The 27,226-nt window shown below is 40.1% G+C and overlaps 1 protein-coding gene across 11 annotated transcripts in view; it reads right to left on the bottom strand.

Annotated features, from left to right (window-relative positions):
- The window catches only part of NHSL1 (NHS like 1), a 241,808-nt gene that overhangs the window by 76,446 nt on the left and 138,136 nt on the right, over nt 1-27,226 (bottom strand). The window contains exon 1 of one of the 11 annotated variants that reach the window (XM_034765551.1): nt 11,468-11,649. The exons of the other annotated variants lie outside the window; for them this stretch is intronic. Within the exon in view, the coding sequence (XP_034621442.1) occupies nt 11,468-11,630 (163 nt within the window). The 5' untranslated portion in view covers nt 11,631-11,649. Of the gene's footprint in view, nt 1-11,467; nt 11,650-27,226 lie in introns of those variants that run through there. 11 annotated transcript variants of the gene reach the window in all.

The following is a 27,226-nucleotide window of genomic DNA, read 5'->3' as shown; positions in this document are numbered from 1 at the left end:
AAATATACTGCTACAAAACTCTCTTATCTATTGTGCACTGAAAGAGTGCCTCTGTCTCTGATTCTATTTAATTATTTAATCTGTCACTACTACTACCATCTGTTCAGTGCTCTACTCACACACTTCCAGAACACCAGCACACTATCACTGGTCTAGCAATGCCTTTCATGTTCATCAGTCAAATGTTTAACAAACAAAAAGAAAAGCAGGCAGATAAAAAGGGTGCTGCTACAAAAAGCTGAAGGAGCTCATTTAAATTAAATCAAACTTTCTGTGGAGAAGGGCTAATTACAAATTTAACCAGAGTCTACAGGCCAGAAACTCAAGGTTAGGGGCCCCTAACAGACAGAACTCAAAACTGCAGGAAAACCACTTTAAAAAAAACCTACTCATCTGTTTTCAACAAGGGCCAAAAAGCAGATGGCATCTCATTTCCCCCCCGAGGAAGGACCTAGACTAAGACATTGAAAATCAGAGAAAAGTTGGTTCCAACTTTTATATCACCACAGTTTTTAAGTTCTACCACTGCATCCAAAAAAGGAATAGTGTAAGAGATGAATGTTTCTGCTAAAATTGAATAGTAAAAGTTGTTATTTGAATTACTGTCATTAGGCTTCAGAGTTAAAATGTTGAGACAAATGTTGACCCTTCTCCAAATTACTGTTTCAGAGTAACTGTGCATTCCAACAGAAAAGCCTGGTTCACACTTGGAAGGGATGCTTCCAAACCATAAGTGTTAGGAACTGAGTTTTAAAAAAACAAAACATTAAATTCGACAGACACTTAGTCCGTCACAAGGGCCAGATCTATACATCATGTGGGTCAGATCCAGCCAACAGGCTGGATGTTTGCCATCGTATTGACAAAGTGTGGTTCTAACAAGAGATAAGAACTGCAACCTAACAGTTCAGCCCAGTGCTTGAGGGACTTCTATTTTAAAATGACAAATACTCAGACTGAAGTAAATCTCTCTCTGTATGGAAGACATATGGAGACTGATTAAATGCAGCTCCACTCTGGTAAGTGACTGCAAAAAATGGTATCATGGGGTTTCATATATAGCCCCTCAGTGACTCCATGTCAGATTATTTGCTCAGTTTAGAAGTAAAATGATGTTTTTCTAACTGCTAAAAACTGCAGACGAAGCCAGGGATCTGAAATTCAAGCTGTGCTCTTTCTAGTTCATACATCAACCCAAATAATCCAGACCCATCTTGATATTTTTATGAGATTATAAATTTGATTGATAAAGATAGTAGTGTTGATGTAATATACTTAGACTTTTGTAAGGTGTTTGACTTGGTACCACATGACATTTTGGGTGAGTGGTAAATAAAGAAGAGGACAGGTCATTGACACTGAGCAATCTGGATCAGTTGGCAAACAATATGTGTTTTAATATGGGTAAATGTAAATGTATACATCTAGGAATAAAGAATGTAGGCTATACTTACAGAAGTGGGGACTTAGTGACTCTGAAAAAGATTTGGGGTTGTGGTGGATAACCAGCTGAACACAAACATCCAGGACAATGCTGGGGCCAAAAGGGCTAATGCAATGCTTGGATGCACAAACATGGGAATCTTGAAAAGGGGTAGAATGGTTATTTGGCACTGGTGTGACCACTGATGAACTGCTGTGTCCAGTTCTGGTGTCCACAATTCAAGAAGGAGGTTTATATATTGGAGTTTATATACACAGAAGAGCTGCGAGAATGATTAAAGGCTTAGAAAACGTGTCATAGTGATAGATTCAAGGAGCTCAGTCTATTTAGCTGAACAAAGACAAGATTAAGGGTTGACTTAATTACAGTCTGTGCCTGCTTATGTGGGACACAAAGATTTAATAATGGGTTCTTCAAGCTAGCAGAGAAAGGTATAACATGATGGCTGGAACTGAACTGGACAAATACAGACTGAAAATAAGGCGTAAATTTTTAACTGAGAAAGTAATTAACCATTGGAACGTATTACCAAGGGTCATGGTGGATTCTTCATTGCAAGCAATTTTTAAATCAAGATTGGATGTTTTGCTGAAAGCTATGACCTAGGAATTATTTTGGGAAAGTTCTATGGCTTGTGTTATATAGCAGGTCAGACTTAATGATCACAATGGTCCCTTCTGGCTTTGGAATCTATCTATTAATTATAGTTACAGTTGAGATGCAATTATAATGCACTGCTTTAAATGCTAGACTATCTTATCTGGAGTTATGAGCAAAAAGCAGATGCGTGTTTAGACAATAGTATATTGTGAGATGTATTCTACCAATATGTTTGGTCTAGTCTGATTAATAATTTTTCTAAATTGAGCAACTCTTGTGTATATTCACCAAGTTCACTAAACTGAAATATTTTTGTAATTTGTAATTATATATCAGTTACCACATGCCTGGATTCTGAAGACATTATTTAAATGTGGTATTAAATACTCAACTAACCTCTTCCTAATCTCTCTTCTTCTGAAAGATTTAGTGAATACTAACAAAATACCATCTGTTGATACTAAGGTAGGGCTAAGTCTTTAATACCAAAATATTCCTAGCCTCACTTTGGGGCAGCCACATTGATAGATTGAATCAGCCACGAACCTCAAAGTTTCTGAGTAAGACAAAGCATACTCCAGTTCCAGCCCCATCCTTCCTTTTATACAAGCAGGGATTTGGGAATTCAATCAGCCATTCACTCGCACCTCTCCCTTTCCCAGAAAGCTAGAGTTTAAGAGTTCCACCATTGTCCTTCCTGTTGCCAAGTCAACCTGCAACCTCGTTGCTTTAAAAATTCCAGAAGGAGGAGTTCCCTGCCCTCCTAAAGAGTCTGCAAGGGGCATGGGGAAACAACTAGGATAGGCCTTAGCTCTCCTGCTTTAGTTAGATTTTTTTTTTTTAAGCAGTGTAGCAGTCGTAATTGAAGTATACTGGCCTAGTTTAGACACAGAGGGTAGCAGGTGTCTTTCCAAGAGTGCATCTGTTATGAAACTGAAATTCTTGAAGAGTATATTCCATATCACCTGATTTGCATCATTTGCCTTGCTAAAGTCACTCAGACCATCATTGCTGCAATGCAATCTTGTTTTACAAAAGCACCAGCAGGATCACACTCACTTCAGTTTTATCTCTATCCATGTGATGTCGCCTGAATGCATATTGAGACTGTGGACAGCAGAGTAGAGGGGAACCAAACACTAACCATTGCTTAGCCCGGTTCTATAATTAGTTCAAAGAAATCGCCACTTTTTAAAATCTAAAGGAATACACAAACCAGAAAACGTGAATTACAAAAAAACAAAACAAAACAAAAAAAGATTGTAGTAGTAAAACAGAAAACCAAGGACTGAAATGCTACCTGAAGCACTTAAGTATCACACTGTTATAATCATTTAACTCTGCAATCTGAAAGGAAAACTTGCTGTGTTCCAAAACAGCAAAGAGTGAATGTCTAACACAAGGCAAAAGACTGCCATCTACAGAGAACCACTGGCACTCATCAATTTGCAATGAGTAGCTATGCAAACTATTAAGAACTAGACCATGATAATGTAAATCTGGGAGTGAAAAGGAAAAAAAGTCAATCCTTGCAGTGTACTCATAACCTATATTTTCTGTCTGCCTTAAGACAACTGAGTGTTTTCCAATGGCAGCAGGTACATTCACAATGCAGGAAAAAATAAATACATGCAAGCATTTCAGTGTCTTGCCTCCAAGTGTGACAGATTTTATCATCGTAAAAGATGGGTTGACACTCAACACATGCAGCAATCAACGTATTTGCTGTGTGGAATTTTGAGCACAGAAATTCTCAGTGTTCCATTTTTCTCCACTATTTGTCTCTCAGTAAATTTCATTTTCAGATTTGCAGAGATGGCTATACTCCCTCAGAAAACATGCAAAAATGAAAACTTTCAATGTGTCCGATGCAAAAGCCATCTTCAACTTTTAAAAAAAGGGCGGCAATGCATTTATGTTCAGAAATAGGTCCAAATTTACTCAGAAACTGTCCTTTTTGCATGAGAGGTACACAAGTCTGTAGCAAAAATGTATAAAACCTTGAACTTCACATAGTTTTTTATTTCTTTGCGTCTAATCTCTAACTAATATCAACACTCCATTCCCAAACAATCACACCCAGATCCTTGTCCCATAAATTAAAATAAGTATAAGAACCAGAGAGAGACCCGACAGACACACGAACAGAATCATATGCCAGGTTTCTTTTTCTAGGTAACGTGAGGGTTATAATTAACAACTCTGAACAAGAGATATGGCTGTAATAAATTACCACTCAGACATTCATACAAATAAAATACCAACTTGTTTTGGTTTTCACCTGCATACAGTCATCAACCAAGACATACTTCATTCTAAGCACTTGTCTTTCTGTTCAAATCTTTCCAAATTTTCAGTATGAGTCAAAGAACAGAAAGAGCAGAAGGACAACACATGGATCATATTAGGATGGTGTGCACACACCAGCACCCTTGAGATTTATGCTCTGAAGATACAATTACTATTTCATTTTCCCCTTTCCTACTATTAAACAGCCTTCAATGCATTCAGCAACATCTCCCATACGGTTAAGATGAATGCTGTAATTAATATGCAATTAATAAGATAGTGCGATCAACTGCTTTTGTTCAATGAGGCAGCTGGCCCACATGTTGGATGGTAAATTAGACAAATTAAGATGGACCACTTTTGTTTATTGATGAACTGACAGCACTGTGGTGCTTAAATGTCACCAATCCTATTATAATTTTTTAGTATGTGGATGGACGACAAGGTGACCACCTTACAGATGTCCTGGATAGGCACTTCGGCCAGGAAAGCTGCCAACAAGGCTTGCACTCTGGTTGAATGGACAGTTATTCTTGCCAGAGACAGCATCCTTGCCTGCTCATAGCAGCGATCCAAGAAGGAAGTCTTTGAGCGGACATCATACGACCTTTCATTCTGTCGGCCACTGCGACGAACAGCTGGGTTGATTTGCGGAATGGCTAGCGCCCTGACATTTAGGGAATGCAGCCGATGTTCCTCCGACGTATGTGGCTTTGGAAAAAAGACGGGCATATAAATGTCCTGACCCATATGAAACTGGGAGACCACCTTGGGCAGGAAAGAAGAATATCTTTTATTGGACCGACTACTGTTGATGTGAGAGACAATCCCTGTGTAAGCTCGAAAGCTTGTCACTCTCACCAACGGAAGTTGGTCCAATCACAGAATTAGTTAACCATAAACCAACAGTGCAGAAAATGCACCTCAACTGCAAGCTGATTGCCTTTTATGACTTCATCTGGAACCAGCTACCTCTCTTCGAGAAGCAATCTTTCTGAACCATGACATTATAAAATAGGTTTACATTATGCTGCCATAATCAATTTTTGTTGGCAAGCCTAATTCAATTAGGTGTTTGCCACTGATGAGGAGAGTCCTTAAAATGCTTGTACTTTTTCCGGTGAAGTTTTAACGTTCTGCTTATTGTGTTCCAGCCTTAATCTGATTTAAGTCCAATTTTTTCACATTACAGCAACTGCTCTCTGCACAGAAACACTTGCTGACTACAACACATTGGATGGAGCAATCCATGGTAAAGATTTGAGAATATACTATATTCAGCATTAAAAACGCATCTGAAGACGTTTAATCAGATTCGGTCACTGCAGTGACTACATACCCTAAACTCTAACCACCATCCTCTGCAACAGATCTTATATCTCATTTACTTCAGATTTGAACTTGTAAGGTTCCTCCACCTGATTACTTAAAGCAGACAGTCATTGCTCGAATTACAAGAGAGCCTATACAAAGATGTGTCTATACTTTGCATTCTTTCAGATGCCTCAGATTCACACAAGTGATGTTAATGACCTATCAAAACCTCTCCTCCACTTCTCTATAGCATATGAGTGCCATAGACTGCATCCTGTATAACAGAACACTCAGAGAAATGCAATATCTCATTCTTACAATGAACAAAAATGTGTATTATTCTGTTTATACCTAGCACTTGATTTAACAGCCCGGCTGTTAAAATGTTCTCCCTTCAGCACATTTGCCTTGCTTGACCACAAGTAGGCCTCTCTATTCATCTATTTGCTCTTCAGTACATTTACCACTTTGCCAGCATTCCATCATAAAGTAAGTCGTCTTTATTCAGTACGTTTCAAGAGCGTTCAGAATTGGTCTCTGTTTTCTTCCCTAATTGCCCCTACTGATAATTTTTCAAAGTTTGAGAATTAGGGTATTAATCCTACTATCTGGGCCAAATTCTTTATAGTAAATCAAGAACAGGAACAGAACTTAACTTTTCAATTGCAAATATTTAAGGTTAAATTTGTCCTGCAAGGGTCATTGCACCAACCCTTCCAGTGGCTTCCTCACACCCAAGAGCTGACGATATGTCAAGTCCAGCCAGGAATAGGTGTAAGGGGCGAAAGCACGATAGGAGTAGGGCTGGAGAACAATGCACATTGCTGATTCCCCAGCTGATAGGATGGTACCTGAGGGACTGTTTTAAGTGGCATAAATTAGAGAAATCTGGTGACTGCTCTAACTTGAACAAAGGCCAGTTCAACACTCAGCTACACCCAGAAATGGGAGAGCCATAAAGGTAACTTACAGCCACCTTTATCTCCACAACTAGCTGTGTCAAGCAAAGACTGGACCCTTCATTGTCATGGGTAAATCATAGAATATCAGGGTTGGAAGGGACCTCAGGAGGTCATCTAGTCCAACCCCCTGCTCAAAGCAGGACCAATCCCCAGAAGGATTTTTACCCCAGATCCTAACAGGCCCCCTCAAGGATTGAGCTCACAACCCTGGGTTTAGCAGGCCAATGCTCAAACCACTGAGCTATCCCTCCCCCCCAGAGTAAATCACTGGGTTACTCTGATATTTGCTTAAATAATTACTAATAATTGGGAAATTTTAGTTCCTACAGTGATGGACACACTGGAAAGAAACAGTAAGGAGAGAGAAAGACATTCACAGACAGTTAACAATAAGAAAGCCAGACTTTGTTCTGAAGGCTCCATTAGTTTATAACTTAGCTTAATTAGTCATGTTCTTTACATTAAGGCCTTGTCTACACTACAAAGTTTTGTCAGCAAAACTTTTGCCGACAAAATGGGGGAGGTGTACGCACTACAAAGCTACTTTTGGTGGCAAAACTCTGATGTTTTGCCAACAAAATAAAACTACCTCAACGAGAGGAATAAAGCCTTTTGCCGCAGAGTTAAAGTGACAAAGGGTCAGTAGACACTGCTGTTCGTTTTGTCGACAGAACTGGCTTCCGCCAGTATCCCACAATGCCTGCCCTGACCACTGTTCATTGTTTTGATCTTGGCTGCCCTGCAGGAATGCGCCCATCACCTTTCAAAGTCCAGGGAAGTATCTGACAGCTGAGGGTGCTGCTCTGTTTGGGAAACAAAAAGCAAATCATTAAGGTGGAATGCTCCTGTTCTGCAGGCACGCAGAGCAGGCTGCTTCAGGAGAGACTGCTGTGCAGAGTAGAGATGGGGGGCTGTTGTCTTGCAGGGTATCCTCCTCCCCCTTCCTCAGGATAGGTCAGTCAGCCTGCTGTCTCCCCTACCCCAGACACACCACTCTCGTCTCCTCCCTCATGCCCCCTCACTTCAGTTGAGAAAGCGGTGGACAATCTACTAGGATGCCCCTGGAACCATGGGACTGAGAAACCTGCCCCATGTGACGCTGTACCTGCCCCATGAGGCATTGCAAACCCTTCCTAAATCACCCTGCACCCAGTTGCCCTGTGGGATAGCTACCACAGTGCACTGCTCTCTGTGTCGATGCAAGAGCTGTTAGTGTGGATGCACTCTGCTGAGACAAGGAGCTAGTGTGAACATGCAACAGTGGTTTAATTAAAGCACTTTAAGTTAATTAAAGTGACATAACTTTTGCGGACAAAACTTTGTAGTGTAGACAAGGCCTTACTCTCACACAGACATTTTCTGAATGGCAGACATCATTATTATACAGGTAGATGCAAAAAAACAAAACCAAAAAACTAACAAAATGCACCTGATACCTAAGATTGGACCCTTGGTGTCTTCAGAAGGTGTAACAATAAAAAAAGAAAACATTTTCCATCTCATGTTGCTACTAGATAATAAAAACTCTGAGAAGTTTCTTAGCAGCAGCTACCAATGTCAAACATAATCTAACACTACTAAAAACACGCTCCCCAAACAAGAAAATAATACGCCTCCCTTCCAGGATACTCAGCTGTCTCAAAAAACAGGACGTCTGTCACTGTTGCTTTGCTGACCTACTGGTTTGTTGTTTTTTCTTGAGAGAAGGAAGATTATTGAAAGACGCATGATTCCTATTCCTGGACTCTGCTTGATTTCAATACCCTGATTACTTATAAGAAATGGGTCAGTAATGATGGCAGAGGAACAGAGTCATGGACACTGGACCAAGGCAAGACTAGCAACATAGAACCCTCATTTTACAATGTCAAATTTAAATATACTATAGTTATTTACACTACAAAATAGTAAAGTAATATTACTTAAACTGTAGTGTTTGGGATTATTACCGCAGAATGCAGAGTACTTCCCCACCCCTCTAATAAGGGTGGCCCGGTAACTTGTGAGAAAGTTCAGTAATTTGACCACATTGTGCTTTAAAACAACCTCAGTATTATGGAGTGCCTTTTCAGTAGGGTAAATCAGTGCTGTGAAACCACCTGAAATGATGTTCTCATTCCGCTTGATAAGGACCCCAATGGGAGGCTTTTATCAACAGAGATAAAACCCAGCCAATAAGCACGTACTGTGCTCTGCGGCTATCACTACCTGTTCCCAGAAATTCCTTCAGCTCTTAAACACTTTTGTTCCTTAAAATAAACATTAACAAATTTAAAAATAAAACAAACTCTACTATCTAAAGGTTAAACATCCAGTACTTGTCCAATGGGGGTGGTTTACGCTTGTTCTTCATAGTGCTTGCAACTTATGCCTTAATTATGATTCGTCTGTATGCTCTTTTATTGTCTTAAATGAGGAAATGGGGGTGGAGAGCTGGCAGGAAAAAAAACTGTTCCTGAGTCCCTCCAGAATGCATACATCTTGTGAAGACTAGTGCAGTAGGGCATCACATAAAAAAGCACAAACAGTTCTCTTGGAGAAACCTGCACAGCATACTCAGAAACTGAATTAGAGAATAGATGAGCTGATGGCTGAAGCTTCCTAATGTCTTATTTTCACAACTCTGCATCTCCCAGTCACAACCATGTAATGCTTTAACATTTATATGATTTTAATTCCTGGTTCAGAGTTCATTACGCACTGATCCAATTGTATTAGTTAGTGAGTCAAACACAGCCTCACAATGAATCACAAATATCCAAATATGAATGAAAAGAGAGACCAAAACACTTGCTAAATTTAAGTAGATGGAATGATTTCAAATGCTTATTTGAAAAAGGAACTAAGATCACCAATGCACATTTAACATATACTTTTAACTACTGTAGTAACTAATAGCTTCCACAATTGGTTCACCTCTTATCTTCCTTCCTGCTCCACCTCCACCTCCTCTTCCTTGCAGGAGAATTTCATTATTAAGACACAACAGGATGGAGGGGGCGGGGGGGGGGGGGAAGAGAGAGAGAGAATTCCTTCCACATATGCAGCACAAAGAGAAAGGAGTGAAAAGCTCTCTGCAGGATTTCTGAGTGCTCTATCTATTTTTCTTAATCTTAACTTCATAGTCTGAAGAAGCAGGTTCAAACAGAACAGCTATTCTACATATCGTGAACGTAATTAAAACTGAAACATACCAAAAGGTCATTGCTAAGGACCAGCTCTGTACTTTGTAACATGCTAAGTTATCCTGTGTAGTTCAGAAGTGGCAACTAACACCAGAATCAGATATTAAAAGACAAAAAATTGTCTGCAAAGGGTCCTTTGTACCAGACTAGAAATTCTAATAAAACAAACCAACTATAAATCTGTATTGATAAAACTGCATTTACGCTTCCACGAGCTCCATCAGTGGGTCTGTTTCCTAAAATGTTATAGCATGAGACAGATGAGCTACAACATTATCAGATTTCTTTTTATACGAAATAACTCAGCATTTTCCCCAATACACATATATTATAGATATTTCATATAAATTTTGCTGTCATTCTTTTTCTTTTTCCCTTTGACTACACCAGAGCTGCCCTTTTGCTCTTACATACAAAACTCAACAGAAGAGCTGCTCAGCAGGACCCTCTAGGTTATGTTTCTTTAGTTACATTTTGAGAAATTATTTCTTCTTTAAACAGGGCAGGGATATCTATTCAATAACAGGTTGAGATCATTCCCTTCTTGGCACAGAACACCAGCGGAAGCATGCTTGGCACTAGATGGAAGAATGCTAGAATGCAGTAAACTAGAGCTATGTCTAATTTCACTTATCAGAATTAGTATTGTATGGCTAGGTAGTGTTTTTCAATTGTTGGTGATAAATAGACATCATCAGAAGATCAGCTTGAGAGCAAAGAGGAAAAGAAAATCAATACAGCTGTAAATGAATTAATTCACTTTTTCCAAACAAAGCCTAGTGCCATTAAGCCCAGCAGGTTTTTGCAAGGGATGTTTTCCTTGCCTTGTGCACATTTTGCTTATATACTTTTCTGAACAACCACTCCATGAACAGCTGGGTGCCTTTGCTTGGATGGACAGAGAAAAGGGGAGGCAAGCAATGATGTTAACAACAGCCAGTTGAGCATTACCATTATAGATTCTTTCCCCCCTGTCTTCTATCTCAATCTCTATTTACTAATGGAACCTGACCTTTCTAAAAAAAGATTAATTATGACTCATGAATTCTTCTCCTCACATGCAGAAGAAAAAAAAACTTAGACATAAAGGGCTTTTCTTAAAGTACTCATCTATTGCACCAATAGCAGTTTTCATCTAAATGGAAGATTTAACATCTATGAAGCAAATCTACCTTTTCCTTTGGTTTAATTTTTATCTTCTGCTTTGAATATTAATTGCTTCTCTGGTTCTTTAAAATGTAAGTAATATGGCAACATTCCATCGATACAAAACACTGTTTTGCTAAAAAAAAAAAACCTGAATAATTAAACTGACGCAGATTCCCGAGAGCTCTCAAACATGGTCACATCACAGCATAAAGACAACACCACGGCATCTTCACTTATCAGTTACATAGCAAAAAGCACTGCCCATCGTTTAATATTACTTGAAACAGTACATTTGTTGTAAACGAGATTCATTTTCTAATCACACTATCCTACAAAAAAACAATGACACTTTATCGGCTTAGACAAGTATGAATCTGATTAACTTACTGAATTTAACCAATATTTTTTGTTTAAAAGGACTTGATTCCATCACATATTTATTTTTTCCAAATAATTATGATTATGATAGAACATAATACTAAGAAACTCAAATCATTAACTAAAAGGACATAATCCATTCTTACTTGGCCAGTAGGAATTGTCTTCTCTGTTCATTAACTTTTTCTTGAGGCGCCCATGAAGTTTGATGTGACTATTCCCCATTTTGTTTGAATACAGTGGGATAAGTTCCTCTTCATCATCATTATGGTTGGCCTGCCACTTGCTTCTGTGCAAACACCCAACCATCGGGTCTGACGGCAGGCAGTGCACATAAGCAATCATTGTAAGATGCTGCTCCAAAGGATGTCCTTAGTATTCCCAATGGCTAGATTGGAGCAGAAGGAGTGGCCTGTCCATAACCTTTCAAATGGACAGAGGTAAAAGTTATGGAGGACAAAGATTTTGCTCTCCTCCTCAGTTAAGTAAGCAAAACTATTTAATTTGTGAGCTGTTTTGAACCGGATTTTATAATCCTTAAAAAATAATCCGACTAAGCAGATGACTTTTTAGGTGCTGGACACCGCAATATTTTTTTACTCTCAGCCTGATTCTTGCAGCAAAGAAACACAAAAATCTCAGCAGCACAAAGCTGTGAAGCAGATCCATCTGCAACAGATTTCAAACTTGCTCCTTGGTGCTCTCACTAAAGTCTGCTGCTTCTCTTAAGCTTTATCCCAGATTATATGTCACCCTCTAAATAACAGGTACTATGGACACACACAGATGGTCATATCTTAGAAGTTTATTCAAGGCTAACTTAGTATGATCATTGCAACATGAACAGCTACAGAATCATAACCTGAAAGGAATCTGTCTTGATGAAGGACATTTAAATTATTTCTGCATGCAGGTTAAAGAAAAGGAAAAAAAGAAAGTAAATGTTTGGATTTTACATATGTGGACAGGAGCAAGGATATCAGATTTTAAAATCTGAATCCTAATATTTGTTACAAAAATTGTAGGAAATAACTCTCAGTTTAGTCTGTGGCTATATTTATAGTGAATAAATAAATAAAATCGGATATACATCACTTAGCATTTTATAAGCACTATACAAACAAATTCATGAATCTTTGTAACACCCCTGTGAGGTAGGTATTATCCATATTTAAAGATGAAGACAAACAACCTCACAGAGGTTTAGTAATTTGTCCACGCTTTAAGTGGAAAAGCCAGGATTAGAATTCAAATACACCTCTACCCCGATATTATGCTGTCCTCGGGAGCCAAAAAATCTCACCGCGTTATAGGTGAAACTGCGTTATATCGAACTTGCTTTGATCCACCGGAGTGTGCAGCCCCGCCCCCCTGGAGCACTGCTTTACCACGTTATATCCGAATTTGTGTTATATCGGGTCGCTTTATATCGGGGTAGAGGTGTATTCCCAGTTACCAACCTCAGATTCATTCTACTAGTCCATGCTACCTATCCTAAACATTGTGATACCTGTGATTAGCATTTTAAATAATGGGACCTACATTTTGTAAATGCATCAGTCTTGATACTATCACGCCCTCTATTTCTGCGCATATGCATACACCAGTGCAGGTATAATGGTAATCTTCCTTGTCCTCCATATTAGCTGAACTGGGTTAAGATCTTAGGAAATACTTCTATGGTACCAGATGTAATTATAGAGTGATTTTCCAACACATTCAAAATTCCAGGGAAGGGAGGGGGAGAGACACAATAAATCATTGGGTAGGATGATCCCCACTTGTAGCAAACATTTTCCCTTAGTTGATTTTACAGATTTACTTTGTATTTTTGGTAGGACTGGAGGGAGAGGGGGGAAGGAGGAATCAGAGTGTTTTAAAATAATCTTATGATTGTCAAGCTTTTTTCCATAGTGCAGATGACATCTAAATAAACAGATTATTTCGTGGACCACCTCCCCAACTCCCCATTCACAATTGCCTTGGATCACATCCCCTCCCATTCACCATCACAGAACATCCTTGTGACAACTACAGCAATTGCTTACATGCAAAAGTACACTAATGTTATGTAAGTATTTATGTAAATATTATAAGGCTTTTCTTGCTCCCCTGCTGATATGCAGAAGCCACTTTGGGCAGGCCCAAAAACCCACACTACAAATACAAGAGTGGGTGGTAGAAACCAGAAGATTTCCATGTTCCAAACTCTTAATAAAATCAAACAGGATAACTTATTGGTCATAAGACCCAATAGCATTTAACATGTACTTCTCTAGACCAGACATGTTCAATTAGCCATGTTTTCAAATGTGTGCCCCTGCAGTAATGCTAATACACGATAATGGGATCAGTACTGAAATCCTGTTTTAAAGAGTATATTTACCATGTGGTAGGAATTAATGTCTGCACCTAATCTTTAAGTAAAGACTAAACCTTTTTTTTCCGTGACTCCTGAATGTCCACGCTTCTAATATGCATGTGCTAGAAGTTATGGTCATTAAATTCTGAGTTACTTGCAAATACAAAATCATGAAGACTTAAAAAGAAACCGCAGTTTCATTCTTTCTGTGTGATAACTCATTTCTAGTATATTGCAAACTCTCCCCCACTGCCAATTCTTAGTTTGAAACTCTTAATAAAAAAAAAAAAAAAATCTTGTACATTGTCTGATAATACACTGTGGGTGAAATCTTGGCTCCATTGAAGTCAATAGCAAAACTCCCATTGACTTCAAAGAGGCCAGGATTTCACTTTATATCTTCAAAAGCAGCCCTCAAATAAAATTCTTACTGTTCCACTGCAGCTTTCATATTATTTTTCTTTTTTTAAAGAAAGCTGTCAATTCCTTTGCAACCCTGAACTGTCATTTACACACAGACCCAAAAAATAGCACTTATTTCCTGCATTACCTGGTTTTAAATAATTTAACTACTAGTAAAATAGGTTATTAACTTGTCACTGCATTCAAGGTCTTGATAGCCAGCTTTCTATTCCTCTCTTTTTAACCATTTCCTTATTTTCAAGCTTTGTTCCTAACAATTAGGGAGAAAACGGATTACATTTCACATAAAACTGTCAGGGGCTGACAGAATCACAAGAGTGTGGACATTTAGGACTTGTCTACACTGCCACTTACAGCGCTGAAGGGGTGAGAAAAAACACCCCTGAGTGATGCAAGTTTCAGCGCAGTAACGTGGCAGTGTAGACAGTGCTCCAGCGCTGGTAGCTATTCCCCTTGCGGAGGTGGTTTTATTACAGCACTGGGAGAGCTCTGGGTTCTCTCCCAGCACTGGAGCCGCGACTACACAGCCACGTTACAGGCTGTGTCGACATACCCTAAGTGTTAAGATAAAACCACCCTGTTGTGTTTAGGCATTCCCAAGATCTCAAAACAGTGAGTGATGCTGAATATCACATGTACAATAACACAGAGAGTGGGTACAGAATACATATTCTATATATATTATAGACACACACAGAGTATTATAAACGCAAATTACAGCTAATTCTCACTGATACATTAGATCCACATCACCTTCAGACCTGTTGACAATTTATCTTTGAGTGCGTTAAATAAGAAATTCTATCATCATCATGTATGCTATGTAGATTTTTTGGATAGTACAAGACATATCCATACAACTTCCACACCTTTTTTATGCTAACATCATGCACAGCTGTGACAGGTGAGAGTGTCCAAACACCCCAAGGGGTAGAACAGGGGATCTAGATTCCAAAGAATAAGCAGTTGACTCAACTGATTTTACACAGTGTTATTGCGTATAAAAATATGCCAAGTAAGATCTTTTCGGAAAGACCGAAATGTTCTGAACTCGATGGTCATTATGAAATATGTGTAGAATAGTATGCTCCTGACCAGTACTACAATTGCAAGTACACCTCACAGCAGGGAAAGGTCTCCTCCCACCCCCACTGTTCAAGTACCCATCCATTGCCCGGCCAGGAAAAGACAGTTGTGAACCATTAGGGCAGGGGTCAGCAACCTTTCAGAAGTGGTGTGCCGAGTCTTCATTTATTCACTCTAATTTAAGTTTTGCATGCCAGTAATACACATTAAAATGCCCCCATGTGCCCCCCCGGCACCTCCCTCACCTAGGATTACCATATTTCAACGATCAAAAGAGAGGACCGGGGGGGGCGGGGCGGGTTGGGACCCTACCCCCTACCTGTCCCCTGACTGCCCCAACCTTTATCCACATCCCCACCCCCAGACAGACCCCCGGGACTCCCATGCCCCATCCAACCACTCCCCGCCCCAACAGGACCCCCAGAACTCCTGACCCTTCCAACCCTCCCCCTGCTCCCTAACTGCCCCCCAGGACTCCCCTTACCATGCCCATGCCGGTCAGATGCTGGCTCCACGTAGCGGCAAAACACGCTGCCAGGCTGCCGCGCGCACAGCCCCTCCCGCGCAGAGTGCTGAGGCTGCGAGAGGGGGGGAAGTTCCAGGAGGGGCAGGGGCTCTCACTCCTGGGAGCCACAGAACCCGAACATGGTGAGAGGGGAGCCGGGGGGTGCGCCTGCCCGGACTGCGGCCTGGTGCTCCCTCCCCCCCACCCCCCGGATGCATGTGGGCGGTGGTTCCGTGCACCTGCCTGCTTCCACCTTGCCGCGCTCGGGCTCTGTGGCTCCTCCCGGAGCAGGCTCAGGGCCCCGCATCCCAGCAGCTCACACTTCCGGGAGCTGCAGAACCCGAGCGCGGTGAGGGAGGAGCCGGGGGGGCGCACCTGCCGCCGGCCCCGCTCAGCCTCCTGCTGGCCTGGGGTTCTGTTCACTCATCCGGCAGCGGGCTGAGCAGGGCCAGCAGCGGGACCCTGGCTGGCAGCCACGTGCCAGGCAAAATCGGCACATGTGCTGTAGGTTGCCGACCCCTTACAGTTAATGGGAAAACACTGAAACAACTTGAAACTGAAAAGAAAAGCCCTGAGTATGTCTACAGTGCAATTAAAAGCATGCAGCTGGCCAGACCAGCTGACTCCAGTTCCCATTTCAGGGCTTCTTAACTGCAATGTAGACTTCCAGAGCTCAGACTGCAGCCCAAGCCTGGAAGTCTACACTGCAATTAAAGAGCCCCTTAGCCCAAGTCAGCTGGCATGAGCCAGCCTCAGGTTTTTAATTGCAGTGTAGACATACCCCAAGTTCAGGAAAACTAAGAGAGGAGGGAATTTTCCCCGCAGTGAACCAACATAGACTAAAGGTCTGGTCTACACAAGAAAATTAGGTTGGCTTAAACTAAATCAGTCAGGAGTGTGAAAAATTCACACCTCCAAGAGGCGTTGTTAAGCCAACCTAAGTCCCTGTACAGACAACACTAGGAATTCTTCTGTCAACCTAGCTACCACCTCTCAAAGAGTTGGATTGCCTATGCTGACAGACCCCCTCCAGTCGGTGGAGGTACTGTCTACACTGAAGCGCTACAACGGCACAACCCTGATAGAAAGAAGAACTGCAAGCCCTTAAAAGAGAAGGGGTTTGGCATGACGGACATCCAGGTACTAATGGCCAGCATCTAGGCAGGGTGCTGTCCATGAACCGTTGGATCCTCTCTAGGATGGGGGCATGCTGGGAAAACTGTTCAGAGGCAATAGGTAACTTGTCTAATATACAGAAGTGTGAAGTCTGAAGTCACAGCTTTATATTTATTTTCTGTGTAACTTGTATGTGTTTGCTTCCCCTTAGTATTTCACCTTTCCTATTAAATAAACATTTTGTTTATTTTTATCACAAGCGGGTTTCTGGCATGCAAACTGTGTGGAGTGTCTGCGCCAAAGTGAACCAATAACTGGGCAGGTTTTACTCCTTCAAGGATGATGAAGGCGAGGGGAAAAGTCGAAGTATCTGATAGTTAAGAACTCAGGATAGATGGATTCAGGAAGACTCGGGACTGGAAGGGCTACTGAGGTTACCCTGCAAGGAGTAAATAGGCTGGTGGAAGCCACGGGGAGACCTTTATGTTTTTAGGCTGGCTATTGGTGTCAGGGCTCTGAGCCATAAAAGCACACCATTAAGCCACCCAAAGTTACAGGGGCAGGCAGTGACAGAACCCCTTACTGGTCTGAGTATCTCCAAAACATGACAACAGCGTAAGTCAAAATGCCACTAGAAGTTAACTACTGATGCATGCACAACAGCAACATTTTAAAGGAAAGGGGGTACTTTAAAAATGTATACGTGGTATTCAGCGATTATTCAGAGCCAGCAGACTGACAGAAGTCCGCTTCATTCAATGTCTAAGTTCTAACTGATTAGCACTGCAAGCTATGAACCCCTGTATAACATAACAATCATTCCCAATTAGCTTTTGCTAGAGCCTCTTAATGGTACAGTTCCCCACAGCATTGCTAAATGTTGCCCTATTTTGACAGTGATTCTATTTTAAGGGTGGTTGGCTTAATGTGTTTTGTCTTTTTTTTTTTTTTTTTAAAGTAAGATTCTACTTTATTTAAAAAGTCTGCAAAACACCAACCCCATGCAACTGACTCAGGTAAATAAAATGGTGCATGGAACACTGAGTCACATAGCGAGAAATATCAATACTTATCGCTTATATGATAGAAATAAAATTCAGCACTTACATTATGCATTTTTCTTTGTCAAAGAGCTGTATAAACATTAGCTAATCTTTACAACATCTTTGCCATGCAGGAATTATTATCCTGATTTTACAAATGGATAACTTGATCCACAGCAGGAAAAGTTAACAATGTTCAACACCACAGAAGGAGTCGGTGTTAGAGCTAGGATTAGAATACAACAGTTACTGGCTCCCAGACCTGTATGCAGACCTTACCTCTTTCTGGGGCACTAGTTTAATTCCCAAGATGTTCACACTAAGGACTAGTCTACAGTGGCACCGCTTTAATGTGGCTTTTGTGGTCGCGGCAGAGTGGCACGGCTCCCAGCGCTTGTGCACTGTCTACACTGGCACTTTACAGCGCTGAAACTTGCTGTGCTCAGGGGGGGTGAGTAAGAAAGTTGCAGCGCTGCAAATTGCCAGTGTAGACAAGCCCTTAGTCATGCATTTGAAAAAATAAACAAACAAAAAGGCCTTACGTTTTCAGTCCAATACATGTTTTAGAAAAAGTAATAAAAATGAACCCATCAACTGAGACGCTGACATGACTTTTTACTTTTATTGTTTTTAAAAGTATGGTAATTCAAACATGTGAATAGCTTTTACCATAAATACCAAAAGACATCTATCAACACAGAGCATGGAAGATTTAGGGAGTGTCTACGGACTTCACAATCAGGCTCTGCAACAGCTTCACGCTGTACAGGACACAACTGTCCCCACATGATCTGACCTTAAAGTCTATGATTCTGTGAACATCACATTCTCTGGCATTAGCTCCATTCCTGACTCTCTTTTGGAATTAAAAAATATATACATTATGTGTTTGTGACTAACACTGGATACAGTTAACTTTCATTAAAAAATCAAGGTGCACACATACTCACACAAGTAATTGTTGCATCACAAGATTTAAACAATAAAAAAAACTAAACACAATATGTAATACACAAAACCAAGATTAATGGTGTTAGTGTGCATAACAACTCAGGTATAAATCCACACACTGAAAAGGAACTTGACCAGTTTAATTCCTGGTGTCCAAATAGTCAGATGTATGCTCAAAATGTAACCTGAAAGCACAATCCCCAAGTTCTGCAGAACCTGCTCAACACACCATACACCCATAAAACCAGCAGAGAAGCTTGCTACTAAACAAACTAAGCTGAGTATACACATTCACCTCTCTTTCTCTGTACTGAACAAAGCCCTAATGAGATTTAAAAAAAAAATGCTACGTTAATCTAAGTTAAAACAAGTGGCCGAATGGTTATGAGGAATTAAAGCATTGGGGGGAAAAAATCAAGTTTCCAACACTTACAAAGCAGCATGGCCACACCAATACCATTCCAACTCCACTGCCTACATGTGCATTTCAGGACTCTGCTCAAAATTGCCATCCTTGGTGTTTAAACCTTCCATAGACTTGTTTGCAGACTACCCCGCTGACCTGGTGTCTCGGTTTCTGTCTGCAGCCTTCTTCCTGTCCCCTCATGTAATCTCTCAACTGATGGTGGGAGAACCTTCTCTTCTGCTGTCCTTGTCATGTGGAACAGCCTTCCCATATCTCCCTACATCATCAACTCTGTTCTCAGCTATGATCATATAATTTCCCTCTCTTCTATACCTCTTAATTTCACTCTTCCTCTGCTATCATTTATTATTTAATTCTATTACTATTGTTTAACCCAATAAAGCATTTTGGGATCACATGAAAGATACTACTGAAAATAATAATACAAAAACATTTTGCAAGATACTGTTTACAGTCCCTGGACATTTAAAAATACACTTAAACATGTATTTCAGTCATCATCTTTACTTTCAGTTAAAAAAAGCCTATTTTTACCGCAACAATCAATGTCACGTGTTTAAACACTGCAAAGCTAATATAAAACAAGAAAGCAAACAAAACCAGCTGTATAAACAGTAGGTAAATGAGTAGAATCCTACGGTTTTCCTCTTTATCCTTGTTGCCACACAGAGGCAAGACTTTTGCTGAGAAAGATTGTTTCAGTTAGTATAATTCGTGAATCAAATTTTGGGTTAAAAAAAGTAATTAGAGATGCAGAAGCAATTTGACAATTGTTCTAATGAGAAGTTATTATTGGTGGCTGTTAAAACAGAAGCTATTATGCTACATTATTTTAGGGGCTTGGTCCCATGCAGCTGTTGCGGCATCTGAAACATGGAGCGAAAGATGATCTGCCAAAAAAAAAAAAAAAAAAAGGTTCTGATCTGGAGCAACAATGGAATGACAAAGCTGGTAACGCTGGTACACCCAAGCACCACTAAAGCAAAGGATTCATTTACATCTGTGAAAAACAGCTCATTTTACAGCTCACATTAAATGGCAATTCAGACACAGTTGCGGTAGGATTACCAGTGTCAGGCCTGCTTATTAAACCCATTACCATGGTAACAGAAGAAAGTAGTCTCCCCACTACCACTCCCTTCACAATCTCTTTATGGCTTTAAAAGGCCAAAGAGGAAAGCTCTTTTTTTTTTTTTGGACACAGCAGTGTGACAATATCTTCATTTTCTTTCCAAAGCTTTTCTGTACTTAGAAGTCATGGTGCAATTGAATTTTCAAAATAAAAACAAAGCAAAATAATAGACTCTCCAGGGTCAGTGTTATAAATGGCCTTCTGTTAGGAAATGGAAAGATGTATTATTCTGATGCTGCCACTATGGCTTATGAATTAGAAGCTGTTCAGTCCACCTTTGTATGTTACCACTGTAATTATAAAAACAGCGCCATCTACTGATCAATCACAAAATTACATAAAGGCCCAATCCTGCACAGTGTTGAGTCAGAAGCATTTTTCCTGTCCCATGAAAAATTGAGATTTTGAACATTTTTTCCTGCCCCGAATCAGGACAAAAAGTCAAAATCTCAAAAATTTCACAAACCAGTCTTTTTTTTTTTTTTTTGGACTCAGGCAATCAAAAGGTTGTTTTTTCTATTTCAATTTTTTTTTTTTTAAACTAAAATTTCAAAATGAAAAGTCATTCAGAACTGGGAAATTAAACTTTTTTTTTCATATATGTCAAAAGATTTTTTTTGCCATTTCAAAACCTTTTAACAAATCAAATCAAGAAATTCATCAAAACTGACCCTTTCCCACGTACAGTTTCAGTTTCAATGAACTAACATTTTCCAACAAAATAAAGTTCACCAGTAAATTCCCGACCAGTGCTAATCAAGGGTACTTTGCATCTCAGAGGATCCAAAGCATGATTTTTAAAGTTTTGAAGGGTTTTTGGTGGGTTGTTTTTAAAAAACTTATTATGGTACAATGAGTTGCACATGCAGACAACTGCCTTTCGAACTTGTGTAAAACAGAAGTGGAGTTCAGTTTCACTACTGAGTACTCACAGAAAATGTGTGTCAGAAGCATTATCAGTAGGTATAAATACAGGCGTTCAGCATTACTTCACCTTTTTATATATCTATTGTTTGTTGTTGCTCGGAAAACAGTAGTTCTGGCCAAGCATGACAAACACACCTAGATCTATCCGATAAGTCATTTTCACATTTCCAGAGCAGACTACTCCACAGTCAAGTGCACCCTTTGGGTTCTGCAAGGTGGAAGAATTTGCTAGATGTCATTTTCCTATGACAAGGTAGTGAGCTACTAAAAGAAAAGTAGATTCTAATACCCTTATTAATAATATTAATATTGCATATTATTTAACATTTATACTCTATAGTACAGTACCTTATTTGGTAAGAAGTCTCCTTGCAACGAATGGGACTGCTTGTGGAGTCTGGTACTTTTCAAGGTAAGCAGAATGGCAGAATTTGGCCCTCAATTAGCAGAGATAATTAAACTGTATTTTCAGTTTTACCGCCAAAATTGTCATCACTGCATGGTTTGGTTAATGACTACCTTTTAAAATAAGAACCCTCCTCTAACCACTCTCCTTAATGTGAGTTTAAAGCATGGAGGAATGTTTGCTGTTCTTATTTTTAAAAGGCCAAAATCTAAGACGATATATTTGACAGAACTAGTAAGCATGTGGTAAATTCATCCCCCCTCCCATCATAAATTTGTTTCAATTTAACAGTTACAGTTCCATCTTGGAAACACACTAAAACCTGAACTTTAGCAACAACAACAAAGTACATGAATTGGTCTTGAATAATACCTTGTATCAATAAATATTATTATTTTAAGCAATAATAGTACTGCAGAAAACACAGTATTCTTTGCAAATCTGAAGTATTATTTTATTTAATATCCCAATTATTGGAGAAACACATTTCTGACACAAACCAGTAGAATTAGCTGCTTACGGTACATATAGTTTACAACCGTCCAGAGGAGGAAAAAAATGTGTTGGAAAGAAGAATTAGATTAGCTCTACTATTTATAGATCCTTGCAGAGTGAGGCATCTAATTCCTTCAGCAAGGGCAATGACAAAAATATGTGCTGCTATTAACAAAGGAAAGGTGAATCTGGTAAGCAGCAGTCCAAGTTAGCAGTACTTAATTTCCAAATAAACAGTCAAACCCCATAAGAACAATATACTTCTGTCCAGTGTGCAGTAGATAACCAATGCAAATTGTTTAGAATCAAGAGTAATATGCAAACCTTTCTTGGAGATGAGATAATTATATTAATATGCTCTATCAGCTCCTATTGATTTGTCACTTTTATATCTATAATCTCTGGTTAAATGGTCAGTGTTTCATGATGGAAAAATTAAGTTAATGGATTAAGCTAATTATATCTATTTATATTGCTCTCATCTCTATAATATCCAAGCACCTAACAAAAAGATAAAATCCAAATGGCTGAATCCAACAAATGATATAATACTCCCTCCTTCTTCCACTATATCAGTAGTTATTGTTCTAGGAAAGGAGTGAGCTTTACGTATTGTTCCGGAAATGGTGTGCATCACAATCATTTTCATCTCCTCAACAAGTGAGTTCCATAGACATAGGCTAACTGCCAAGAAAGCTGGCTGACTCAGTCCCATGACTACCACCCTGTCTGTGGATGAGACAGTCACACAGTTGTTGAGGAACAAAGATGCTGTGAGAGGCCACAGTCAGAGATAAAAGCTATAGAGGTAGCGGGGGCCAGTTCCCTGGTGTGACTGAAAGATAAAGACTGGCTGTCCATAAATGGACTTGGAAGACAAGGACCTGCGAAGGTGGGGAGAAAGAAGGGGGGCAAGAAGATGGGCCCTACAGGGTTGTCTGGGCCATGGGTAGCTCATGCTGTGAGTACCCACTACCACCTAAGATCCAAGGGGATCTTTTCCCCCTTAACATAAGGGGGTTGGAAGCATCAATATAGTTAGGTGCCCTGGCAACCTGTCCTGCTTAGAAAGTCCATATCTGGATCAAATGGCATCCTCTACCTCCTTTGTACAAGTTACCCACATTGTGGGCACAGCATAGGGGAAGAGCAGATTCTTCATGGCCACTACTCTACTTCCAGTGTAGGACTGGGGAATGTGTAGAGCTCTCCACCCCAGCCATGCCAGCATCCTCTCCACCCCAGCCATGCCAGCAAGCACAACTAAGGAAGCATGGAGGCAGAAGTAGCCTGAGCCTTGTCAAAGGCTGGTACAGATTTCTTCCCCTCCGTCCTGACAAGCAAAAGGGGAACAAGGCACTTGAATAATGACTTGTTACTATTTGTTCCCTGGTCTCCTTTTGAGGCAGCGTAACCACACACTGGCCCTCAGTCAAGGCAGACTGTATTGTAAGGCCTTAGGCCTGGTCCACACTAACCCCCCACTTCGGACTAAGGTACGCAAATTCAGCTACATTAATAACGTAGCTGAATTCAAAGTACCTTAGTCCGAACTTACTGCGGGTCCAGACGCGGCAGGCAGGCTCCCCCGTCGATGCCGCGTACTCCTCTCGCTGAGCTGGAGTACCGGCGTCGACGGCGAGCACTTCCGGGATCGATCCGGGATCGACTTATCGCGTCTAGACAAGACGCGATAAATCGATCCCAGAAGATCGATCGCTTACATCCGGACCAGGAAGTAAGTATAGACGTACCCTAAGGTAGTAAATAAGACTTTAAAACTGTTTTACAGTTTGTTGGAATTGTCACCTTAAACTTTATCTGGGAAGACTAATTGTGGTGGGCTGTTGAGAAAGAGGTGAGAGACTGACAGGGTGAATATTTCAAGAGAGGAAATTTAATCTAAAAATTCAAAGAAAACAGGATTTTAGAAAATAAAGTTTATTCCATTTCAAGCTGTTAGAATTACTATATAGTCTTCTGGCAAAGGACCCAGGTTCTGCTAAATACAATACAGAATGTGTTATATGACTGTTCAACATCTTGACAGATGAAAGGAGACGCGACAAAGTCTGTCAGTGGAGCTTGGCCACGGTATCGGAACAGGGCCCGATGCAGGAGTGGCAAACCTTCCCAAAGTGGCTACAGGTCCACTCATCAGATGGAAGCTGAAGCACACTCCACTTCCTGGCTTGGCCTGTGGGCCTCAGCCTGGGCTCTCTGATCGCTCCCTGCAGTGACTGCACCAGTCTTAACCCAGCTTCTTCAAACTGAACAACTGTGGTCAGGATTTTCCCAGTTGTCAGTGGGAATGCTGATTTTCTTGAGGCTTTGGATTGATCTTATCGCTGTGTCGGAGCTTTGGCCTTCCTCTGCATCATGAGCAGTTCTTAAGTTGGCCATAAAGCACAACCTTCGGCAGATGATCTTAAGGCATGCACTGCACAAGTCCCAACCAGCGAAGTCTGCAAACATCCAGCACAGTCTGCATAGACTGTGGACCGGTTCTCTCAAGAATCTCGCTACTGGTGGCCCATTGGTACCCAAGTAACTCCAAGGATTTTACTAAGAGGGTAGAGGTGAAAACTGTTCTATATCCACTCCTGCTTGGATTATATAATCCAACTTTCATAACCGTAAAGGACAGTACTAAGGACACAAGCTTGATAAATAGACATCTTTGTGTTCAGGATTAGCAACTTGTTCCAAACACGTGAGGTAAGTTTGCCAAAGGTAACAAAAACTTTGCCAGTATAGAATAACAGTGCATTAAATCATAGAGTTTCTGAAAATTAAAGCATTTAAATTTCAGTTCAGCAATAGGTAAAAAAAAAATTGCAGCATATCACGAAGCTTTGTTGTAATAGCATCAAAAGCTCATAGTGTTCTGAGATAATTATTTTAGTGTAACAATCCTGTAAGTCATGAACTTTTAAAATAATATAAGGTGTCAGCAGATGAATCGAGATATCTGTGTTTGACGTTATCCCATTCTTCTTCTACCAATAGCGACATTAATCAATCTGGTAATTTTTGCTAACAATAAAGGAGGAAGCAAAATTTAAAGATGCAACTCAGAATAACTTATTCTCAAAGGAACAGGAGTACTTGTGGCACCTTAGAGACTAACAAGGTGCTACAAGTACTCCTGTTCTTTTTGCGGATATAGACTAACACGGCTGCTACTCTGAAACTTATTCTCAAAGGGTAGCTCACCAACCATTCTAGGCTGTGGCTTATGCTACTGTTTCAGTGAACAACTTCCTCTTCAATAAACCCAATCCACCCATGTAAGACCAAATTGTTTTACTCCAGACTACAACAAAACAAGATGCAGAAATTAGGTCAAACTCCTCAAATCTATGCAGTTGTGCATCTTCTTATAGGCGTTTAACCTTGATGTATAAGCCTAATAAAATGAACTGCATTGAGAAGACTGAGAAAAGCAGATTTGATGCTGAACATGAAGACCAACATACTTGTTATACTGTGCCTCTTCTTCCATCCAGTGTCTCTGCATGTTTTGTTTTACATGGATGGAGGGGAGGGACAGAGATATGGCTGCCCTTAGCCCATGTAATATGTACACAGTCTGTCTACCCCTTGCACCTTTAATTTTGTCCTAAATTGTGTTTTGTTTTTACAAGCAAACCAATACTCTGTAGGTGACTCACACACTAACTTGGAAAGGTCATAAGATCATGTGAAAATAACGCTATTCTATAAAGTCATCAGACCAGCTGCTGCAGAGGGAATCCGCATTCCAGAATCTAAATTATTTCACTCTTTCAAACTGGGACCATGTGCTTTCATTTTACTTTAAATCCTTGAGTCGACAATGAAGCACCTATCTAGCTTTAAAAATAAATAAATAAATAAATAAAATTAATTATTTGTATTACTTCACTGCCTAGAGACCTCATTTGAGTTAAAGGCCCCATCCCATCCCATTGTATTAGGTACTGTAACAAAATATAGAAAAAGATCCCTGCTCCAAGGAGCTTGTAGTCTAACTAGACAAGACGGATAATAATATTCCCCATTTTATAGCTGAGGATCTGAGGCACAGAGATGTTAAGCGGCTTGGCCAAGGTCATACAGAAAGACTGTTGCAGAACTGACAATAGATACTACTTCTCCTTTGTTCAGTCCCAGTCCAGTGCTTTGATCACAAGGGTATCTTTTCTCCCTATTAGGCCTGTTATCCTACAACCGAACATTTGGGCAAGATGGGACTAAGAAGAGATTTTGGAAATAGTTTTTAAAGGGACATTATCATCTTAAAATCATGCTTCTGTTTGCATATGCTTAACCCATTTGATTACTTCAACTGAAAGAGGTTAAAGAAAAAAGTCTTTTTCAGTTTACTTTTGCATCTGACAGCACCTAGCATATTGTCAATTTCACTGCTTCTTTACAATCTGCCCTGTTTTTGGTGGGGAGATTTTAAATTATTTCTGCATAAAGAGATAAGAAAAAATATGTTAAATATTAGGAAAATGTGACTGCAAAGCCACAAAAATTGGAAGAGAGACTTGTAAGGAGGGCTAGCACTTTCAGTAGAAGTAATAAACTACTTTTAACTCATGTTCTGAAAAGGACTAGGATTCAAGGTGAAAATGTTTCTTTAAAGGAGGAGGAACAAGAAAATCATATCATCTCCATCCACCAACATGTAAATAAGGAAAACTTTTCAAAAGTTAAACAAAAATTCAATTATATCTTTTGAAAAGAGGGAAGAGTACAGAAGCATATTTCAAAAAGCCACATATCCAAATACTACTGAACACGCACATTTTAAATTAAAGTTAACTGGCAGAGGGTAAGGAGAACTTTCTATAGTGCAAAACCACTACAAAAATTAAAAACCCTGGAGACATGCGATGTAGTGAGGGGGCTAAATCCAGTTGTTCTTTCTAGAGCTTTTGTGGGTAAGGTTTCCAGTCAGAAAACATTCCTCTGTAATCCCCAGTCAGGTTAAGTGTAAACTACAACATAGTATTCGTAGAAAAGTGAAGCTGACAGTTAAGTG

This window comes from Trachemys scripta, chromosome 3, assembly GCF_013100865.1.
Source record: "Trachemys scripta elegans isolate TJP31775 chromosome 3, CAS_Tse_1.0, whole genome shotgun sequence".
Classification (NCBI taxonomy): Eukaryota; Metazoa; Chordata; order Testudines; family Emydidae; genus Trachemys; species Trachemys scripta.
Note: the sequence above shows the minus strand (reverse complement) of the source record. Positions and strands in the feature narration are given on the sequence as shown.